The sequence below is a fragment of the Plectropomus leopardus genome, chromosome 19, assembly GCF_008729295.1.
Source record: "Plectropomus leopardus isolate mb chromosome 19, YSFRI_Pleo_2.0, whole genome shotgun sequence".
Lineage (NCBI taxonomy): Eukaryota > Metazoa > Chordata > Actinopteri > Perciformes > Serranidae > Plectropomus > Plectropomus leopardus.
The window spans coordinates 14,091,330-14,114,359 of NC_056481.1; the positions used below are offsets into that span (position 1 = coordinate 14,091,330).

The 23,030-nt window shown below is 38.7% G+C and overlaps 1 protein-coding gene across 1 annotated transcript in view; it reads right to left on the bottom strand.

The window, feature by feature from the left end:
- LOC121959055 (protocadherin-15-like) overlaps positions 1–23,030 on the bottom strand; it is a 185,179-nt gene that overhangs the window by 35,667 nt on the left and 126,482 nt on the right. Inside the window, exons 25-31 of the mRNA XM_042508235.1 lie at positions 18,327–18,436; positions 16,584–16,724; positions 11,695–11,822; positions 6,279–6,509; positions 4,638–4,726; positions 2,159–2,335; positions 1,416–1,634 (exon numbers count right to left, since the gene is read on the bottom strand). Coding sequence (XP_042364169.1) covers positions 1,416–1,634; positions 2,159–2,335; positions 4,638–4,726; positions 6,279–6,509; positions 11,695–11,822; positions 16,584–16,724; positions 18,327–18,436 — 1,095 coding nt within the window. The remainder of the gene's footprint in view (positions 1–1,415; positions 1,635–2,158; positions 2,336–4,637; positions 4,727–6,278; positions 6,510–11,694; positions 11,823–16,583; positions 16,725–18,326; positions 18,437–23,030) is intronic.

The following is a 23,030-nucleotide window of genomic DNA, read 5'->3' on the forward strand; positions in this document are numbered from 1 at the left end:
TTAAAAAGTTGACAAAAAATATTTTTCAAATCATTTTTCTTAGGTTCTGTGCTTTCCTGAAACAAAAACACACTGATGATTTTAGCATGTTTCTCAAAGGGAAGTAAATAATGCATTTGATGTGTACTATTTGGTGTATCAGTGAGTTTAATGACACCACGAGGATTGTGTATGTTGATTTAAATTAAACTACAGTGCTAATTTTAATATATCAGCACAAAGATGTGGCTAAATTACATTTTTTAAATAGTTATGAGTGTTTTACTGTTGTAGTTTTTGGACTGCAGTGGATGTCTTTGGCAGAGAAATAAGCAATATCAGGTTTTAGATGACCCTTTGCTCAAGCCCACCCTCAAACACAAACTGGCTGATGATGGCACAGCACCAGCTGGCTCAGTCCATGCTTTGAAAACTACCTATAGCACAGAACTGGAGTGGCCAAACTTCTTCGAATGGGGGCCAGATAAGATACCGTGAAAAAAAGAACCTCGGGGCCAGCTGCTTCTTGCATTTTTGGATTATTAAAAATACAAAATGAATACATTCAAATTGTCATTGCTTCTGAGAGCAGTTGTCCTTGTTCTTAACTTTACACTTTTTTTCTTCATGTGTTTTTTTTTCTTAACTGTGTGTTTTTTTCTTCATGTGTTTGCTTGGCAAAAATAGTGTTTATAAAAACACTAGTTTTGCCTTCATAGATCCTACTTGGTGCATGGTTAAACGTGGTGTCTGGAGGATGTGCTCTAATGACACTCACTGACTGGAGAGGTTAGAAGGAAATATATGCTACATGTTATACCTTATGTTTCTAGGATAGCACTTCTATGCCACACTAGCTAGGCTACTGAAGGTATACTGAATGTTTATGATTTCTGCTTTTTAATGATTTCACTGCGAATAAGGACAACCCTGCTTTACAGGAAGTGTTGCTGTGTAATCTCATTATCTACTGTCTCCATTATCAGGTGATCTGTTTACCTTTTTAACCTGATTTTGGTGCTGTGTGAGTTTCAACATCATGGCTTACCTTCAAATGCAAACTGTAGACCCATATGTCAGCTTCTTTCTTAAATGTTTTTTTTTTCATTTTCTAGAAATTAGATAATAGTTCTTCAGGGAGTGATATCAGTGCCAGTGTGCACTCTGTGCTAGCTCCAAACGCTTCACAGACCATCGCCAGATGACAACAAACAAGCAGTCTTAAATAAAACTATTAGGAGGATAAACTCACTGTTGATTTTAGTCTTTTCATGAGGTTTGTTGAGCAAAGAAAGTGTACTGTGGCATATCACCAACCCAAGTCAGTCAGAGAGATAGATAGCTGCTACAGCCTTATTCAGTCGACACTGTCCCTGATTAAAATGACATTTTATTCCAAAACTGTAAAAATACTACTTCACGTAATTTACACTTACTGTCTGTAGGTGATAATGACGATCAGTATGGCTGGGACACAGCAGATGATGATGATAACTGCCAGTGCCAACAGCGCCCCCTCTGTGTAGCCTACAATCTGCACAGCTTTCTTTACGCTGGTCACCACTTCAGGGGTTCGGATCTCCAGAATGCGTCCACCAGGAGGAAGGAAGGGCTGGAACTCTTTATTGATGTCCAAGAGTTTACCATCAAGAAACCTTGGGGCGAAAAACACAATGATGTAAGTGAAAAAATGTCTATTTAGCAAAAAAATTACACACTGAACTCTAAAACTCAGTGCAAGTGATGCCAACATCAAACCAGTGGCTGATGGTGGTGAAAGGCAAAACTGCCAGATAGATATCAAAAAACTTATCCATGCAGCAAATGCTCAGTAAGTTTCATGCTAAAACAAACACTTGTGTGTGGTCAACTTTTTTTGTTTTATATGTTTTTTTGTGTGTATGCAATTCCTAACTCCTCACCCTTAAAATAGCTCTCACACAGAATGAAGAATGACAAAAATGTCTTCTTGATGCTGCCAGAGAGTACAAGACTGACTTCAACAATATACCTGCAAACTTGTGTGATTGGCAGCACTCCAAAAAACTAATTGAGGCCAGTTAAACTAGGATTTACCTAATTGCGATGTAATTCAGGTTCAGTCCTGTCCCGTTTATGATTTAAAGATTTTGGAGCGCTGCCATTTTACTTTTCATGGATTTGCTGGCAAAGTTCTTACTTGTGGAGCTCCTGTCTAGATACAGCTCTATTTGTCAGCGGGTCGATAGCATAAATCATGAGGTCCGACTTGGTGTAGTCTTCCTGCTCCATTCCGTCACCATGGCGATGTGGCCCGATGGTTTCCACGACAACCTTTGCTCCCGGTATCTGTTCCTGGACGTAGCGCTCCAAAATGCTGAGGATTAAAAAATGATGGGTTCTGACTGATGGGATCACAGTAACGCCTTCAGGACACTGACATGGCTGATACGCACGTCAATGTACACATATACCAAAATACACACTTCTTTGAGCACAAACATGTACTCATTGTGACTCATGTCACACCACACACCAAAGGGGCACACAAAACCACACACATTTTTTTTCATCCTCTCAGCTAAGCAGAGTCGTGCTGTGAAATATTGATTTCTGTCCCGCCAGAAACACCTGCTCACAGCAGGAAATGTCCCACTAAGGTGTGCATGTGTGTTTGTGTGTATTTATGTGAGAGAATAAGGCAGATAGAAAAGATGGTCAGCGCTTTAAAACGTCATTATAAAGTAACGTGAGATAAATGAAGCAGCAACCTGAATGAGCTGTGTATGAAAACATTTATCATATAATGAATGATGCAATTTGTGTTTACCATTAACATTTTGCCTTTCTTCAGATGAATGAAAACACATTTGGGAGACTGTAAAGCAAAATAATAGCATTTGATTTAAGCAAATTCTTGAAAAACAGGCTGAGCTACATTGGAATAAAGTCAGAGTATCTTAGATTAAAGCTGCCACTGTCGTGTTGATAAGCTTATTTTTTAGGGCTTGAGCTCCAAATGTTTGAACTTAGCAAAGAATATCTTATAGGGTGCGTGTTGGCTTTCAGAGATTGAGAGTAGGGCAGGACAACAAAGAAGCCAACTGGTGGGGCATAGGTAACAATAGCGCCATGTTTAGACGTTCAGCCCAAATCTTATTATTATTAATCATCATTTATTTTTATTTATTTTTGAATATCCAGATTGTATTCAGACTGACCTTAGGAAATCTGGACATGAAAAAGAAAGAAAGATATCTACGAACATATCTCAGTGAAGCTAAAAGTTCCAGGGCTGAAAAATTAAGCCAGCAACAAAGTGCAAAAAACTGCATTTTGTCAAATGTCCACTTGAGGCTGGCTCCAAAAGCAAGTCAATACTCGGAGACCCTATGTTAACATGGGGACAGACATAAGGTCTAATGTTCAAAGTGGACAATTCTGCCAAATTTGAATAAATTCCCTCATGGCATCGATGTGAATGGGACTAACTGACAGAGGTATAACCTCAAAAACATAACACCTTCGACAACAGCTATCACCAGCACAGAGGCATACAAATTATTCCTTGAAAAACATGCCCATGTGTTCACATCCAAGGATCTGGATGTCCTTAGTGCCCCTAAACCTCAATACCAACAAAAATAAACTAAAATATAATGATAAATTACAACTATAACCGCAGTGTGCTCTGCATTTTTCTCTGGCAATAATGGGGACATTGTTTTCTCTGTAGCTGTGGCCTTGCTATGGTGGTCTGATGCCTGTCCTTGTTACAGTCCCACTGTGGGTTCTAGTTCAACATAGCACTTTGGAGCTTCTTTTTTACTGGAACACCTCATTATGATAAAAAAAAAACTATTTTTAAACACAGGACTTTCTGTGCTTTCATCAAGTCTTGATTTACCCATGTTAGTAACTACAGCTTTATTCCTTCCTTATGAGAGACACAAAACGACTAAATCAGTATTGAGGGACCACACACACTGGTGTTACTGTATAAAATGGTTGCCTGTGGCCAAAAAGGTTGGCGGTTCAATCCCAGGCTTTTGGGTCCCATGTCAGTGTGTCCTTGAGCAACACACTGAAGCCCAGGTTGCTCAAGGTTGCTTCTGATGGGCTGCCCTGCTCCTTGGATGGCAGATCCACCACTTTTGGTGTATGAATGTGTGTGTGAATGGATGAGCGAGGTGCAAAATGTAAAGCTCCTCATCCAGTGAGATACAAAGACACTGAATAAATTACCATTAACCAATATAATATCAAATCAAGGTGAAACCCTTATTTTAATACTGCATAGCTTAATATACACCCAGTCTAATACAGTACCTTCACATTTGAGCTCTTGCTGACTTTTCTGACTTCTAATGGCATTGAACATGATAGCAAGATGTGTTTTTTCACTTTTATCACTGTTCGATGAAATAACATATTCAGGGGTATTATAGCATAAGAGGAGTTATCTGACATGAGTGGGCAACTGTTTATCAGAGGCTAACAATAGACTTTATGTAAGCAGAGGCTCAGTGGCTCAACAGAGCAGATGTCCATCAGCAACTATTTGCAATTTGATGACACGTGTTAACTCAAACTGCCTGCTCTGGCATCATTATATTTCTGGAAAATGGGAACATTTCTAACTTTTACATTTAAAAAACATGTAATATAATGTAAGTTACCTGAGCAGCTTGTCTTTGTTTTTCTCCACATAAGTTGGAGGGACGTTTGATACAACCACCTGCATGTCCAGCTGGTTCACCACTGACACCTACACAAGAGAGAAAAATGCAATTAAAAATCATTTCTGCATTAAAACTAAGCTGAAAAAAAACAAAACAAAAAAAAAACATGTTCAGCTTTGAATTATTTCATTAAACCCCATCAGGGAGCATCTCCACCACTGAAAAAAAAGTTTGCACTGGAAAAGATAAGATTTCAATCCAACTAACTTTCAAGCTTTTTCATATTCTCGAAGCAACATAAAGCTAATTGCAATTAAGTTTAATCATGTAATTCAGTTTTTGTTTAGAAAAATGTAGGATATAAGTTGAAGTAAACTATCATGCCACAGTTAACACAGACATAACATAGTGAAATTCAATGGCTTTTGAACTACTTTTCTAGTCCTATTTTGTATTTTCAAGGACTCTGCTCAAAGCAAATAATTAATTTTCAAATATAAACCTTTATTATACCCAAATATATCAACAATATTGTGATCAATGTCTGTCTTTTTCAGTGGGGGGTAAGTTACCACACTCTTTTTAGGCGTAACTGTATAAAATCATCAACAAAACATAAGAATGTAATATAACCATCTGAAAGTAGCGCAAGGAAATAATGCCAGCTGGAACCTAAAGATATACTTTTAGATTTTGGTTAAAAACATTCTATAGACTCATACAGAAGTAACCACTCTCAATTTTTGATTATGATCACTAGAAGTGTGTAGCAGTGTATTTTTCTGCCCTCTGTCTGTATTTTCTTCTCATTTTTTATGCTTGGGGCTTTTATGGGAATGTACCCCCACAGCACTCAGGTAAGGTTGCAGCTTTATGAGAAGGAGGCGACCAGGAAGCCAGACAGTAAGCAGCGGGCATTCAAACAGCACCAAAAAACGCAAATATAGGGTGAATCTGGGGTTGGCTTTTGCCTTTACTTTTGCTGGTGAGTGCGTTTATAAACAGTGGCCAACAATCCTCAAAGTATACCTTTAAATTTTACTTTTGACATAGCTATTACATTGGGGCACTGCTGAAGAGAGAGAAAAGCATATCACAATGAAAAGCTGGCTCATTAAGTTAAGTCATGTTAAGTTTAGCCTTGCCAACACAGGTCTAATGGTCAGGGTTTTCAGAGTGGAGCAAAATAATCCACAATATCAGGCAGGACATCATTAAGGCCGGACAGAAAAGAGAGAGAGCAAGACTGTATTGTGTCAGAAATTAAAAAAAAAAAAAAAAGTTAACTGATATTTATGAAAGCCAACTTTTACATAATTTCGACTGTTGTGTCGTTCGTTCGAATCGGTGGAAAGAAGCCAGCAAGGATAGATGAGGGTCAACAGTGTGGGTCACAACAAAGACTAGAGCCACAGATGCTCACTGACGGCGATGGTCAACTGTCAGCTTGGTGAGTCAAGGCCTTTTGACAGCATTACGTCGTTCATTTGAATTTCAATTACTTTTTAAGCACATTATTAAAAATGTACTATTTCATACCAATACATGATGTTTTTCCCCTATAAAATAAAGCACATCAAGCACGTTGTGGAAACTCTGTTCAGATTTGCTACTATGTAAAAAAATGAATATGTTTACCACTATCTCCGCCTTGCTGCTGTGTCCTTGACCATAGTTGTCTGTAGCAACGACCTCAAACTTAAAATATGACCGCCTCATGTTGCGGTACATGATCGCCGTCTTCACCACGCCCGTGTAAGGTTCGATGACAAAGCCGTCTTTGGTGTCTTTAGCATCTTTACCAGCAGGAGGGGGAATGATGAGCCGGTACATCATAGAACTGTAGTTACCCGTGTCTTTGTCCAGAGCCTGTAAAATGAGGAAAACAAGAATCACAACACAGTCATTAGTGTAATCATCATCATGACACCACGAAAATACCATCATCATCATCATAATCACTCTTATAATGAAATGTCATCATCGTCATCAGCAGCGACACAAACACTGTGATCAAGTCAGTCATTGTTTCCATTATCATAAAAATCAATTATATGTTCTGGGATTATTATCATCACTATCATGAGCCCTTTGATTCCAGGTGTTGAGCTGCTGATCAATATGCAGAGTTGCCATGTATATTGATTCGTTTAGGACAGATATCTTGTATTTCTCATTAACCAAAAGGCCATGTATTACTGTTGCTCTTTCTGGATTTTCTTTTATCATGGGGACAGCCTGCTCTGTTTGTTTGTGCTGTTTGATGTAGTACTCTGAATCAGCAGTAGGGGGTAAAGCGGTGCTTTGAGCTGTTTGCAGGTCTATTCATCTGTTCTGTCATTCTGGCTAACCATCAAGTTTCTCCCTCATTCACACATACATGCAAACCTCACATTCACGTCCAGACATAGGCACACACTCAGACAGACATTGATTTATTTTTGAGTCTTTACAAGAAGGGCTGGGAGTATAGACTACAGATTCAGCTCTGAGACACCCACCACATCAATGGTAACGCTACGACTGCAGGAAACACAAATGTTTTATTTTTCTTATGGCCAGGGAATAAAGAAATGGAAGCAGGAAAGAATAGAATGCATAAAGGAAATAAGGAAGCATACATACAGAAAGATGAGGGAATAAGGGAGGACTGAGGGAAGAATAGATGTACAGATTTTTTTTTTTTTGGTGTTCTTACTTGCAGGGGTGAGCGGCACAGTTGGGATAACTTTTCAGCAATACATCAATACCTGCAGTAATATCAACCACCTGTCTGAACTGCAAAAGCACAGCTATGGAGTACAGACCTGATTATTTTCTATTGCACCTAGAAAGAGTAGAGCTGTGTCCTAAATCCACATACATACAAAGTCTAACTAGGTGGAGCTGCCAAAGTGAATAAATTAATAACTGGCTGTTGATGAAAAAGCTCCAGAAAAAAGGACTAATCTGTTGGATAACACAGTGCTGTCTCAGCTGCTGTCACAGTTTGATTGCCTTTGCTCTGTTGCATCATTTTCTACAGTATAAAACAGTGACGTATGCCAGTTTCTTGTGTGCTAACCAGTATTGCAGTACTCGAGGTCAGTCTTGGTGTCATGACTGGTATCCAGGTCACTTTTTGAAAGTCTTGATCTTGTCTTTGAATGGCAGAGGAATTCAGGTTTTTATTATAAGGCCAGTCAAGACCGCAACTGAAAGGACGTCACTAAATTGGGAGCACAAAAAAAAGAGGAGTGTTGAATAAAGACGGTTCAGTTGTTTTCAGTTGGTTTGTATTTTTTAAAATTGAAAATCAATTGGTAATTAATTAAACCTTTAACAACTTTTCTCTTTATTTTTTTGTAAGACTCTATCCTTTAATATGGTTTACATTTTACTGCTCTGACAAGCACTTTGAATTGCCCTGTTACCTGAAATGTGCTATACAAATAAATCACTAGCTGCCTGGTAATGGAGCAGTGTTTTTTCAGATTTATTTCATGACTTGTTTGATTCATTGATTGATTGCTTGGAACTTAAGCTGTGAATGGCTCATGACTGTCACATCTGTTTTTGTAAACGTCAGCATATCAGGGTCTTGAAGTGTTGTCCCATTTCATAGAAGTTTTCAACCAGTATCCTTTGTAACTCTGTTCAAAGGGGCAAGGCGGTACTCAAAAATGAGGGGTTGGGGAAAAATATAAAATGGGATTGGGCACGCCCATTTTCTAGTTGTTTGTTTGGTGTGTCTGGGAATTCATAGTACAAAAAACAGAATTGCCCAAGGCTGTTCTTTAACATGTCTCGTCATGTACGTAAGAACCAAAAATAAACACCGTAAGGTGGACTACTATAAGCAAACTGTTTAACAACATTTGTACAGAAATGATTCTATCAAGCTTTTTCACTGTACGCAGTTTCCACATTTCACTTCCTGGATTATAATTCTGTCATCTCACAAGTTCCTCCAGCAGCACACCTACACCAGTGCAGCTGTCTGAATATTTTTAACGCAGGGCTATTTTTGGTATGAATACTCACTAAAAGGGTAGGATGGAATTAGTAATTAAAAGGTGAGGAGAGAGGCTGCAGAAAGAAAGAAGTTTAAACTTTGCATCTGCACTGGTTGTGGTTGAAGAAGTGACAAGCATTTTGGGAAGACAGTGTGACAAAGTGGTTTTGAAGAACAAAAGACTCTTTTGAGGTATTGAGTAGGTTGCCAATGCATGACTCATCTGCAAGCTAATCAATATTTGTGTTCTAGCATCCCCTGAGGGACAAAATACTGAACTCCAGCACATGCACTTGAACACGTACACTCTCAAGACATGGCAGGCTTGAGTGAAGCAATAAACACAGATAAAACAACAAACACACACAAAAAAAAAACCTCATTAAGACAACGTGCGTGCTTCTGACAGATGTGATGGAATTAGTTAGACTTGAGTGAAACCGCTGAGATTGAAAACGCACATTCAAACTTTCTCTTCACCTCTTGTCTTGCTCCTTCATCTAAATGTTGGCAAATGTGCCACGAGCATCCTTGTCCATCTCTTAAGACACCACTCCCCCACTCCATCCATTCATCCACCCATGACTCATGCACATCTCTCCTACCTTCTTCTGTCAGTTTGTCTCTCAGCAGGATGCCAGTTAGCTTTATCTAACCATCAATCCTCTCTCTTCCTTCCAACATCTAGATCTATTGCCTTTCCCTGTGGTGATCGAGCCTACTACCAAGCTATTAGTTCTTCCCCTCTGGTCTGTTAAAGTATTTAAAGAGGTCAGAATACTGTGGAGAAGGTTACGGTAAACCAGCACCAGCCTTGACACTTAAAATCCATATGCAAAACCACCCCCCTCTGGTGATTGCAACACAGGAATAATAATTTGATCAACTAGGTTTGTGAGAAAGAAAGAACATTTTCTATGTTTGTGATATTGTGATTTTGAATTATTCTCTCATCTTCCCTGTCACTCTCACTGTGTGTGACCTAATGAAGAAGGAATGTCTAAGAATGATTTTAAAAACTGTAATAAAATATTAAAGCCCATACTTTTCTGCCACAGACCCTCACCGAGTCTCTTGTGGCATCCAGGCTCATTAAAACATATTGCTACTTCTCAGATAGAGGCTGAGAGCTCTGTGACCCATTTTGGGTCCTAAAAGGCATTTTAATAACACGAGATTCGCTCGAGTTGTTTACAGTGATATGAAATTCTCCAGAGTTGGGTAAAGAAAGGGAAACAAAGAGATGTATCAATTCACAGAAAGGTAGAGGTAGATGTCGAGGGAGAGAGACAGAGAATAATCTTAATCTTGTTACTTACTGGACTGAAAAATATCCTAATTTAAAATAAACAACAGAAATACAAGCACGCAAACCCTCACGGGCCCCGTTAGCACCTTCGTATGGAGCAAAAAAAAAAAAAAAAGCTGTCAACACTTTCTTTGTGTCATAATATTTTGAGTCTCACGTTAAAATTGGGGACATTATTAGGCAACAAGTACAAGGAGCTTCTTAAAATACAAAGCAATCCATGCAGCAATGATACAAACATTGTAAAAGTTGTAATAAATGCGGCTTTTGAAACTATATCAACAGCAGAGGCGACAACCGCAGTCACAGAGGTAAGCAGCAGCATTGCTTTAAGGAGCGGTAGCAGTGAGAAGAGCACTGAAAGCTTAAGTAACCTGGCATGATTAAGAGATTTTATTGGATATGTGTTGCAGTAAGAGAAGTGTAGATTTCCATTCCTTAAAAATGAGTCTTTCAGTGACAGTCATCCCTAACATCAAGCTGTGTTAAGCTGTGGGAAAGGACACAGTAGATTGTGAGCTGCCAAAGATGGCAAGTCCAGCTTCCAATCGATGCCTCTTCCATAGGCATTTGAGTACCAGTCACCATTTTGGACCGGAATCCAGTAAGTGAGAACCAAAAAATGTGTGAAAATGTGCCCTCTGACACATGTCATCTGTCACACAGTGGTGAGACAGAGGGTTAGATCTTGTGCAATCTGGATTTGGAATAGTGAAGATGATAGATGACTTTGAACTGGATAAGCTGGTGTCTACTATTAACAGAGCAGGACTGTATTATAGACAAACTCTCCTCCCACCTAACTCCAGAGAATTCAAAACCTGGTTTACAGTCCCAGGCTTCCTCAATTTTCACAGTAAAAGCTTCGATACAATCGCCAAAACAAACATACAAACTTAAACACAAGGCCCCTGGAGTCAGATGTGTTCTTTACGTTATCAAAAATTTTGTGTTTCACTGGAGGGTTTTAAAAATTAAGGATCTCAGATAGGACAAAGTGTCAAACTTGTGGATATCGATAAAAATGTGAATGAGGCAACCCTCTCTAGTTTTTTTAAGTGGCATTATTGTTGTTGCTACTTTTACAAAGACAAACCAGATTGCTTTCCATTTTTCCTTCAGAGCTTATCAATGGGGCTTTTGTTCTCTTGTCGGGTTAAATTTATAGTTATTTTTGATGTTCCACTGTCCACCATTTCCCCTTCCAGGGAAAGTAACTGCTAAGAATCATTATTGTAGCAAAGGCTCGTCAGTTTTGCTTATACCTATAAAGGTACTTAAACAAAAAGAGTCTGAGCCAAGAGGGCAAACTCTTTATTTCCTCCTACATTGTCAACGGCAGCACATTACAGCTCCACTTATGTGATGAGAATGTAAGTCTTGAATCTTTTTTGTGTCTTGTTTTTAGTGTAGCTGCACCAGTTGTAGGATTCCTAAACATAAAGCATTATTTTAAGATAATGGCACTTTGCTAAATTTAAGCAAATTTTTGCACATCCTGAGAAAATCATGCTATTTTTTTGTTCTTACCAGTGCAAATGTACAAGTTTGAGCTGCTTCATACTAGTTTTAGATATCTTTGGGTTCTTACGGACTAGATATTTTATTTATTTAAATCTTGGCAAGCAAAATGTACCTATTTGCCGATTTTAGTTCAAGCAAAAAAAATAGTCTATTTCCACTTTAATAACTTTGTATTGTCACGTGTTCTGGTATTTTGTCCACCTCCTGAACTTTGGTTGTGTCTGTACCTGAATTTGCAGGACGGAGGTGAACGTTTTGGCATCTTCTGCAACCCCTCCAATGTAAAGAGATCTGGTGAAGACCGGTGGGTGATCGTTCTCATCCTGGATGTCGATTATCACTTTGGCGGTGTTAGCTGAGACAAACACACAAGATTGACACATTATTATAGACATTTGAATTTGTCAATACAAAATGTAGAAAACGGGATCTTATCTTAAATACAAAAGGTATTTGGGGTAAAAAGCAAAAAATAAGATCCATGAAAAGAAGGATCAAGGACAAACACAGTCATTAACAAGGGACCATATCCGACCCATTTCAGACCTGCAGTCCTGAACCTGCAAGTGCCAAATATTGACAAGAAAAGCAACAGTTCAATCCTGGCGCTGTGAAGATAACACCATGTTCAGGCAAAGTCACAGCTTCTGCATTGCCTGCAGGTGTCACAAATATTACATTAGCAGCAGATATAACTAACTTTAATTATAGGTGACAATATTGACATGTCTACATTATTTGTCTGAACTGTTTTTTCTGTTGCTTTTTTTCTTTTGGTTGAAAAGGTGTGTGGCAAGTGTAAAACTGGTCTGACAGTGATTGAGCAGCCTCTCCTAGAGGAAAATCTGCAGCCAAAGTTACAAACCGTTACCATGACGTGATCAGCAGCATTTGGAAAAAAAACAAAGAGTAGCAGGACAACAGCAGAGGCAGGAAGAGTAACATTCCCTGAAAACATGGTTCAAAATCTTAAGCATTTCTTTAAGACATTGAATAGTCATGATTAAACAGGTAACAGAGGACCTGTTATGCCTTTATTTTTGTCACTGGTGATGCCTTCCACTCATCACTGCATCCTGTATGAAAAGGTTGAGGGATCCTCTCTGTGTGGCAGACATAATAGCAAATGTATCTATTTATCTATAGAGCCTTTATTAGGAAGAAGCCATCATATCGTATGATGTCTATGTTACAGAGGTCTCTTGGACCACAATCTATCTCTAATGATTGGCTGTTACTGCAAGTCCCAATATCTTCTTTCTATTTATATGCTCTGACTGGAAATTCTTGCAGAACACCAACAAAATTAATCACACACTAGGGGAGTGAGTTTAAATGTATGATCTCTGACCACTTAACTTCTGTTTGCACCGATTTTAATTGCTTGTTTTTATTACTGATACATGAATATGGTACCACATTTGGTTGATTTGCTTTGGTAGTTTGTATCTTGAATGTCGCTTTTTCTATTTATATATTTGCTTCGATGATTGATTGTTTTTTGTATCTTTTATTAACGGGATTTGATTGTTTTTTTATCTTTATATTAAGCATCATTATAAATGAGGGCCACACCCCAATGATTTTCTTGAATTTAAATAAAAGTAATAACAATAATTTTCTATCATGTATATACAGTATAATGTCACAATGTCTGACTTTCATGTCAAATGTGGCTAGTTTCAAATAATTAGGTAAACAAATGAAAACGTAATCCTTGTGAGAAAAAAAACCTCAGGCTTCAGAACTTTCTTTATACCATGTTTCCAGTGTTTGTGTAAACTAATGAGTCAAGCTGACATCAGCTAGTGACTGATTTCTTTATATTCATATAATTAGCTCCATATCTTCATACCTCCACGCTAACATATCTTAGTAGGACCCCTGTAAGTTTGAAAAAGCATTCTTTGGTATTATCTTTGAGAGTATCTGAGCAATTTTTGAAGGATTATTTGCTTCACCTCCTGAGCTGACACAAGACAAATTCTGAAAATATGTATGAGGAGCTGTTGAATGTCTAGGGAGCCTGCAGCAGAGGTGACCCTGCTCTGAACCCTCTGATCGCATTTTTGAGATATACGCATCAAGAATCTTCACAGGTCATGACCATTGACAATATTGCAGTTGACATCAGGGCCTTTCAAAACTAAAAGTCTTCAAAAATACTTTTTATGGCAAGATTTAAAATGTAATTTTGTATCAACTGTACTATAAGGGCTACTTTGTATTATTCACACAAACTGACTGAAAAATCTCATTTCATTGATCAAAAACAGATTAAATATTACTGTAATTTACTTGAGCTACACATTCAGTACGACAAAACATTGTGCCAGTGAGCTTCCGTCATTCATATTCAGTGGCTGCAATGTGGAATGACTCACATTCAGTCTTATCTGTCCAAAAACAGGGAGTTGTAAATCACACCCACGTAAAACTGCAACACAATACATCAACCAAACTCTGTAAAAGGGTGAATCATGTGTCAGAAGGAAAGAACAAATCCCAGGATTGTGTGAACTGCTTAAGTTTTACTCCAAGAAAGACAAAAGAAAAAAAAAACACATTAAAAACTTTGGCACGTAAAAAGAAAAACGCAAACAAACAAGCAGATGCAAACATTAATCTTCTTATCTACAACAGCAATCGAGACACAATACCAAAACGTCTATTTACGATTCCAACCTTGACTTGAGTTAGAAAACCGGATTAACACATTGTTAGAATCTTATTGATTTGTTGCTTGATTAAAACGCGTACCAAAAATAATGGAAGGAGATTTGCTAATGACTACAATGATTTGTAGTTTTAATCCCTGCAGAATGCTTAAATTCAAATAGCTGGATGAAATGAGAACAGCATGGGGTAAACACTATAATTAAAGAAGAAAGAGGGAACCCGTGGAGCTGAGCATCAATTAAGGAGAACGCAGATATGTTGTGAAGGAAAGAGAAGAGAGAGAAATACCAGCAGATACAGACAGTTAGAAAAAAAAGGGCAGAGAAAAGAGACAGGAAATAAGAAAGACAGAGGGGAAAGAATGAGAGACTAATTAGAGCCATTTTCACTTCAGTGATAATTTCATTTTAAACCATAAAAACTTATTTTGGACGGTTTTTCCTCCCACATGCAACTTGAGGAAATGTCATATTTGAATGGATTAAAATGAGGATAAAATTGAAAGAAAATTAGGATAGAGCAAACAAAGGGAGGAGTATGAAAATAAATCCTTTGAAAGACTAAAAGAATAAAACTATCTGAAAGCAGCGCAAGGAAACTATGCCTGGTAGAACTGAAAGGTAAACTGTGGAGGATTTTCTCATACAGACGTAGACTCATACAAACGTGACCCCTTTCAGTCATCACTTAAGACCCATTTTAAGTGTGTGATGGTCAAGGACACCAGTCAAGGTGCACTTACAGTTTATATCAATGTCTGTGAAAACATAAACGCCTCACACACATCTTCTTTTTGGCAGTACTAAAGACTTACACAATCAGCACAATCAAGGTGGGAAACCGAGATTAGTGTCACCAATTCAGCATCTGACCAAATGTCTCCCCCTCTGTCCCTGAGTTATGATGTCAAGTAATGGCAAGAAAAGTGTTTTAGTCAAACATCATGATATCACAGTTGACCTGTGACTTCTTGGATACAAAATGTCAGAACTCCATCATTATATCCTATTAAATATTTGTATGAAACTTGAGTGTATAAATTCTTGAGTTATGGCCCAATACATGTTTTATGAGGTCACCGTGACCTTGACCTTCGACCACCAGATTCTTATCAGTTCATCCTTGGATGTCTGTGTCATATATGAGGAAATTCCCCCAAGGCCATCTTCAGATATCAGATTCACGAGAATGAGATGGATACAAGGTCACTTGACCTTTCACACCATATTCTGATTAGCTCAGTGATGAATTCACATGAACATTTGTGCCAAATTTGAAGAAATTCCCTCAAACTGTTCTTGAGATATTACGTCTAAGAGGAGGCCATAAATATTGAGGATACATCACGGAGAGAAATGTAAGTAAAGCAGGGTGAAATCATGTATCCGCTTTCAGTTATTACAGTATAACAGTAAATGACAGTCTCTGCATTGTACAACTATCAGGAGGGATGAGAACTGATAACATTTTATTTAGATATCAGCCGAGCTCTACTGTAAGTCGCACTGTGCAGCGACATATAATGAAATGAAGCCACGCTTTGATCCATTTCTTCCTCTCTGCTATGACTCCTTGTTGCAAGTTTCCAGCAGTGCAGACGCATGAGTTTGACGTCGCTGTTAAACAATGCTCAGCTGTCAGAAAAACATGCCAGCATCTAAAAGATCAATAAGCTCGGTGGCAAACAATTCTGATGGATCATTTTAAATCTCTACCTTTAAGGCTGCGCTTAGATCACAGCAGGTTTAATACAATTTAACAATGACTTGACCTGCATAGATCATTCTGAGCCTTTGTTTGGAACAGAGTATTTGGGGGAAAGTTACAGCTTTACAGATAAAATCAACAATCTTCCAAACTGCACACCAGCTTCATTTGCCCAACTTGATATTTAAAAGATAAATTCTGGGCAATTTCAAAATGTGCATATTATGTATGTAGGAACTGTGATAGCCAAGAAGACACAAATTTAGAAGAAAAAGGAAAGGCAAGCATTTAAAAATGACAACGGCGAAGAGACAAAAGTGGTGTAGCCTACAGGTTAGATAGACACCTGAGAGAGGAAAAGGCTGTTTGAAAGGTAACAACAGCAGCTGAGGCCCAATATAACATGTCTTCCGAGACATAATTGTATAGACAAGGTGAAGGGTTGAAGAGAACTTGTGCAAGGTACAAGTAGAGAGAGCTCCGGAGAGAATGAGAGTGAGAGAGAGATAAGTCTGTGTGAGAGAGAGCTAAAGCCTGTGGCAAGTTTATCTTAATATCATGAAGTGGGTGATGAACTGTTATTTTTTAATCCGTCTGTGTGTGTGTGTGTGTGTGTGTGTATAATTAGAGAGGAGAAGATCTGTGAAATTTGCAGTGATGCAACCTGATGTCAAATGTTAGTCCTGTAATCTTGGAGGAGGAGAGTTCATAAACACAACCACGCACTTACTCTTAGAGGGAACTCGAAGGTTAGATGACACCACTCTCATGGAGTCTGCTTCTACCTTCAGAACGTAGGTGGAGTTGGCCTCGTAGTCCAGGGGCTTGGCGGTGGAAATCACTCCTGTCGTTTCATTTAATGCAAACACACCTGGAGACACAGAGAGATAAAGAAAGACGGCGAGAGCGGGGGAGGTAGGATGAAAGAAACAGAGAGCAAAATATAGGAGAGAAAGGTCAAATAGGGAGACACAGGGATTTTCTTTTACTCTTTATATAAAGCCGTTGGATAGTGAGAGGAGTTTTATGGTGTATAGTTTTACAGAAGGAAAAAGGAAGTGTTTGTAAAGGAGGTATTCTGAACAATGTTTAAATAAAGAAGCATTATCAAATCACAGAGAAAAAAAACAAGCAACCTAATTTTAAAACTATTACTCTTGGGCCCCATTTACACTTGACATTTCAAGTGTTTGAGAAATTCAAGGTGCAATTTGTTACTCTTTTGTTTACCCTTCACCGCATCTAATCTGAGATCAGGTCTTGTTTTACCAGACTAAATGCAAGTCAAGGTAGGCCCAGTCTAGATGATGGTGTTAATGCACCCAAACACAGCTGTGTGTTTATGGCCCAACAACACCAGAATAAAAGGAACTAGTAGAGCTGAGCAGTTTAGCCACAATAACAGTTACATGCATTCTATGTTTTACAGATAACAACAGATAAAAAGCTCACCACACAAAGAACACTTTTCATGATGAAGATACTTCCAAATGACAAGGCAGTACAAAATGTAAGACTTTGGTGTATCATTTCTCAATCATGTTTTCATTCAGATTTCAGTATTTGCACTGAAATTTCATTTGAATTTCAGTGCAAATACAACTGCCACTACCATAGAGTACAGACCATGCTGGTGGCCATTTCTACAATCCCTGGGAGTGAAACATTTACGGTTAAACATCTACATTGGGCTGACACATCCATTCACACCTTTTCAATACCTGGGTAGAATTAGTCATAAACTGTTTTCTGAACGACTTTGTGAGTTCTGGGCAAGTGGATTTGAATCTGTCTCTAAAGCACTTCACCTTGGTTTAGTGTAAATTTGAGTGTTGAGATTTGAGATGTGACCCTGACACGGATCCGAGAGAGTAGTAACCGAGCCCGACCAAAGCCTGACATGCACACTTTTTTTTTTTTTTTTTTTAATGTCTGAACCTGAACCAGATGCAGATAATCTAAGGGAAATAAATGGCGTCTTGCTGAACTGCAGTTGAAAACACACACTTTGATGCCTTTGGTGCCACTTTGTCGACTACAAACATAGCCAGGAACTGGTTGGTTGGTTAGGGTATAGTGTCAAGTAGACCAAACCAAACCCGAATACTCTTATGAAAATATTTGTCTGAACCTGGCCCATCGTGTCTTGTCGGGATTGTGCCATGGATCCACACTCTAGTGTGAATGTGTTATGAGTTATTTAAAATCCCTCATTTCATAGAAGTGATTTCTGTAATTTGGGAGAAAATAACAAAGATGGTGTTTCTGTTGAATCACACATGTCCACTGTTGCTCTGTCTCCATGCAGCTAATGGCTTTGTACAGAGACTTGTGCTAATAACAGCTGCTAATACGCTAAAAACCACACACTTAATGGTATAAGTGAACTAGATACTTTATCAGTGGTCAGACCAGGCAGTGAATCCAGCCAACTCCACAAGTGACAACAGGCACCACTCTTAAGTACACTCACCTCCCTGGTTGCCTTCAACGATGGAGTAGATGATAGTTTGATTGACAGCAGCGGCCATGATGGCTCCCACCGGTGTTCCAACAGCAGCCTCCTCGCTCACTGGTGGAAACCTGGGAATGGATCAGTCAGTCAATATCAATTGATAAGAAAATTAAATATGTATATGTTGACTTTGGGCCCACTTCCTCACAAGAGTCGACTGCAATTTGGCAAGTTATATACAAGTGAGAGTTGCATCTGTCAAACATGTCCAAATATTTTACTCCTTCATGCTGACAGCTCTCTGTACCTTGACTTAACCCCAAAAGATACAAGTGTTTGTCACACTCAAAGAGCTACTTAGAGGGTATGGCAATCCGGTAGGAAGTTGTTCTTGTGTTTAGAGATAAAGTGAGAGCTGGCTGCTAAACAGCAACCTTTTAAAGTTGATCATGCACAAGTTCACTTCACCACAAAAATTAGTTCCTTCTGCATTTAAATTTCTGACAACCAAGATCATCACTGCATTGCTGTTGTCCAGACGACTGTCAGTTGTTGGATGTTGAATGTAAGTCTTAACTCAAAACATGTACATGCTTAATTATCCTGTGTGCTGCTTTATCTTAATATTGTATTGTTTTTCTTAACCATTATACATATTATATCTTGATATTATATTTTTAAAAATTATTTTAAGGTGCTTATTAACATCAGGCAAGGGACAACCAATAGAAAACTAGCTCCCCAGCTAACTCAGGTTTATTTACATTTGTTTCCATGTGGATTAATGTACAGTGATGTGCATGTACATTGTAATGTACATTATTGAATGAAATCACATATTACAAAACAGTCAAAATGGTCAAAGCATTTCAAGGCAGTCTCACAACTTACACACACTTACATGAATTGAGTCCAGTGTCTGGCTAAAAGTGACAAAATAATTCAACTGGAGTTTTCTTTTGGAAAAAAAAGGCTGATAATAATTAGGGCTGCAACTGAGAATCTTTTAATTGTCAGAAAATTGTGAAACATGGCCCATTGTCATTTCCCTGAGCCTGTGGCTATGTCTTCAAATAATATTTCAAGAAATATTCAGTTTACTGCTGTTTGAAACAGACAAAGGCAAAACACGTGAGAAGCTGGGGCCCGGGATTGTCTTAAATTTGTGCTCGAGAGAAATATTTAACAATTCATACAAATAGTTACTGATTCATTTTCTGTAGACCAACTAGCAGATTAACAAACAAATTGTTTCAGCTCTCACTTATATAAACCATACATGACTTGAGTTAATATATGAAAACATACCAACATACACAGCCCCTGCATGGTCCTTTAAGATGGTGTACACTGTGTTTGGATAAAACCCGGTCTGATCCAGTACATTTGGAACAGTGTGTCTGACAGGCCCTATTAGTGGCCTGAGCCAGGCAGTAAAATTACACCATCAACAGCTTTCAAAGAGAACTCAAGCATGGTCTTGTTTTTGTCCACCTGCCTCTCAGTGCATGTGGTGGGCAGTTTTCCCTGCTTACAACCCTGACAGATTTTCTCAGAATCTGGCAACTCTCAAATTTCCAGCAGATTTCGCTCCATTAAATAAACCCAGTCCAGTCATTAGGCCAACCGTCACAGCTGGCTAAACATTAAAACATGGGCTACCAACTGGCTAAGCTATCAAGTAATCACAACGTGATGAATGGGACTGTTGGGGAGTGAGCAAGAGAGAGAGAGAGTAAGTGAGTGTGTGTGTGTTTGAACAGATTTTAACTTCCAGCCCAGTCCACTGCACTTTTAACCACCTGTTCTACCAAAACACCCAAAACAAGCAAATATGTAATAAACTTGAAGTTTAACGAATTAATATAGATTTAAATGGGGGAAAATGTGTTGTCATAACTTCAAGAGCTTTAAATAGCAGCAGCTGAAGTAAATCTCATATATATATATATATATATATATATATATAGCATATATATATTGGGGGATTTCTGCCTATTGAAGATGGAATACATTGGGGCTATTTAGTTTTTTATGTATTTATAAAGCTGTGTGTATGCCTGACTTGTACAGGCACAAACCTCACCTCATTTCCACGGACAGTTCACCATAAATGGATGTAGAAACACCCTTAAACCATCATTTGTATATTGACACATGCGCCCCTCAACTATTCATTATACCGGTCAGGGAGAGATACAGTAAAGACAGTGTAATTTCACCAACAGTGTTGCATTCATCACATTTCTGTAAATTACTGTCCCAGTGAAATCTTGATCGTCATTAGTATTAAATGTCAGAAGGATCAATGATTCATTCATGGCCGTCATTTGGAAACTAAAATGCTCCACATGATTGAATCAAATGATCACCAACAGTGAGATGAATGTTAACAAAAATATTGCTGAAATGTATCATTCATAAATAATTTAACATCAACTTATAAACGAGTCTCTGATTGACATTTTGCAGAATGCATTGTAAGCTGCAAAAAAAAAAAAAACAATCAGTGAGCAACCTTTAAACATTGTTTTCCATCTCTAAATTTATAGTTAATCTCCCTCTTATCATATTACCCGCAGCTATCTCAGATAAAACTGTGTGTATGCCTGCTCTGAAGAACGCGTGAGGTGTGCAAATTCTCCCTCGCACATACCTCCTTTATAAATACCAGTTTATGTTTGGGAGAAGGCATGCGCATAGTTTTTGTGCGTCCTTCTCCCACATTCAGGTTGATTCCTCATTATTTTAAACCCCTATGCCACCTGGAGACTCCTAAAATGTATCTTATTTTGTAATCAGCAAAGAGCCAAACCTGTGCCGCATGAAAGTCTGTGGAAAAAGAAAATCGTTAATGTTCTCAGACATTGATATTCATGAATGAAAGACAGAAAATGATCTCATTCACAACCTCTTCAATTTTCAACTTTTCAAATTATACAGAATGGGACTGTAATAGGATTCAAGAGCAGAAGCGTTATGAACTCACCCAACGTGAAAATGAATGTATTTCTATGGTCATTCACATTGTGCACTCGGAACAGAAAATGAAAAACATCAAGTCTGCAGCTATGTAGTTTAGTTGCAGCAGTACAAAATATATACATCAATGAATTTGGGCTTGTTTTGTAGTAGTGCAATAACTTATAAACATGAAATTATTTCATTCCACTCCACTTGCTGAAGGATTTTGCTCTTACTCTGCGATTGCCCTACGTCTTTCCAACTAAAATTACAATTTCCCCCTTACACCCAATACATTCATGTCTAGTACATTTTTCTTCCTGCATCCATATCTCCTCTTTCCTTCATCTTTCCCTCCCTTCCTCCCTCCTCCCCCCTCTTCCCTTAGGCAGCTGCTTCCAGCCAACATCCCAGCAGACCGCAGTTACAATTGTTATCCATTCCTCCATCATCCCTCCTTCTCCACAATGGCCGTTTGACAGGGGTGAAGGAGCACAATTGAGAAGGTGCCCACACACACACACACACACACACACACACACACACACGCACGCACGCACGCACACATCCGTGAGCTGAAGCACCAGACTTTTTGCACACAAACAATACAATCATGACGGCATATGCAACTACTTTTGGAAGCACAACAGGCATATACAGGCATAAAGATGCACACAAGCTCCCATACACATGTATAGTGCATGGCATAGCACGCACACCTGCGTGTGTGCACACACACGCACGCACACACACACACACACACACACACACACACACAGAGCTCATTATCAACCCTTATCCCCCTCCTGTGCTCTCTAATCATTGCTGTCCTAACTACAGCAAGCTGGGCTGATACTGATACTGAAAACACACACACACACACACACACACACACACACACACACACACACACACACACACACACACACGTGTACTACCATGCTTCTGGAGACATTGTGCTGACCTTCATTCATTCTTTCGAAGCTTCCTCTTACTGTAATATAATAATTCTAACAAGAACCCTAAAACCAACTATGTGGTATTAACCCTAAAATGACAGTTTTAGCTTGTGGTGATAGAATTTAAAACAGTATGAACAGATTTTTGTCTGCACAAAGTGATGGATCGGTAGCACACACACCAGTAGCACATATTCAGTCTGAATGCAGGCGATAGGACATAAACCTTAACAGAGCTGCGAGAGAGTTCCAGCAGTGTGAAGGGACAGACAGAATTATGATGAGGGTAGTGATAGATGCTGGCGATGATACCCTCCTCTTTGTGGGTCTTTCTCTTACAGCCACTGCCATTCGTTTGTCTCACTCATTATGCTTTTCCGCTTTTTAGCCCGTTTCTTTCAGACATCTATGATACATCATCTTCCACTCTTGTCATCATTTCTTCCCTCCTCACACTGCAGCTTTTCATTTCTCTCATTCTCTACTAGTTCTGTCATTTCTTTTTATCTCTGCCTTTCTCTGCGCCTCTTTGTCCACACAAAACTAAAGTGTCCTTGGTTCTGCCGTGATTTTGCAATTCCTCCTCACAGTCATGTTTGATCTAATGGATGATTTACAGTACTTGGCGTGGGAGGCCATGCCTGGAAGACGGCAAAGCAAACTCAAGTAGGTCAAATCTTATTAGTCAACATCAGCAGTCCTTGTTTTTGTCAGGCTCTAAGGTCGGCATATGCTGTATGACTGTACCAACCTTGGAGGTAGCATCAACTCACACCACATCACGTAAATGTGCAATTTC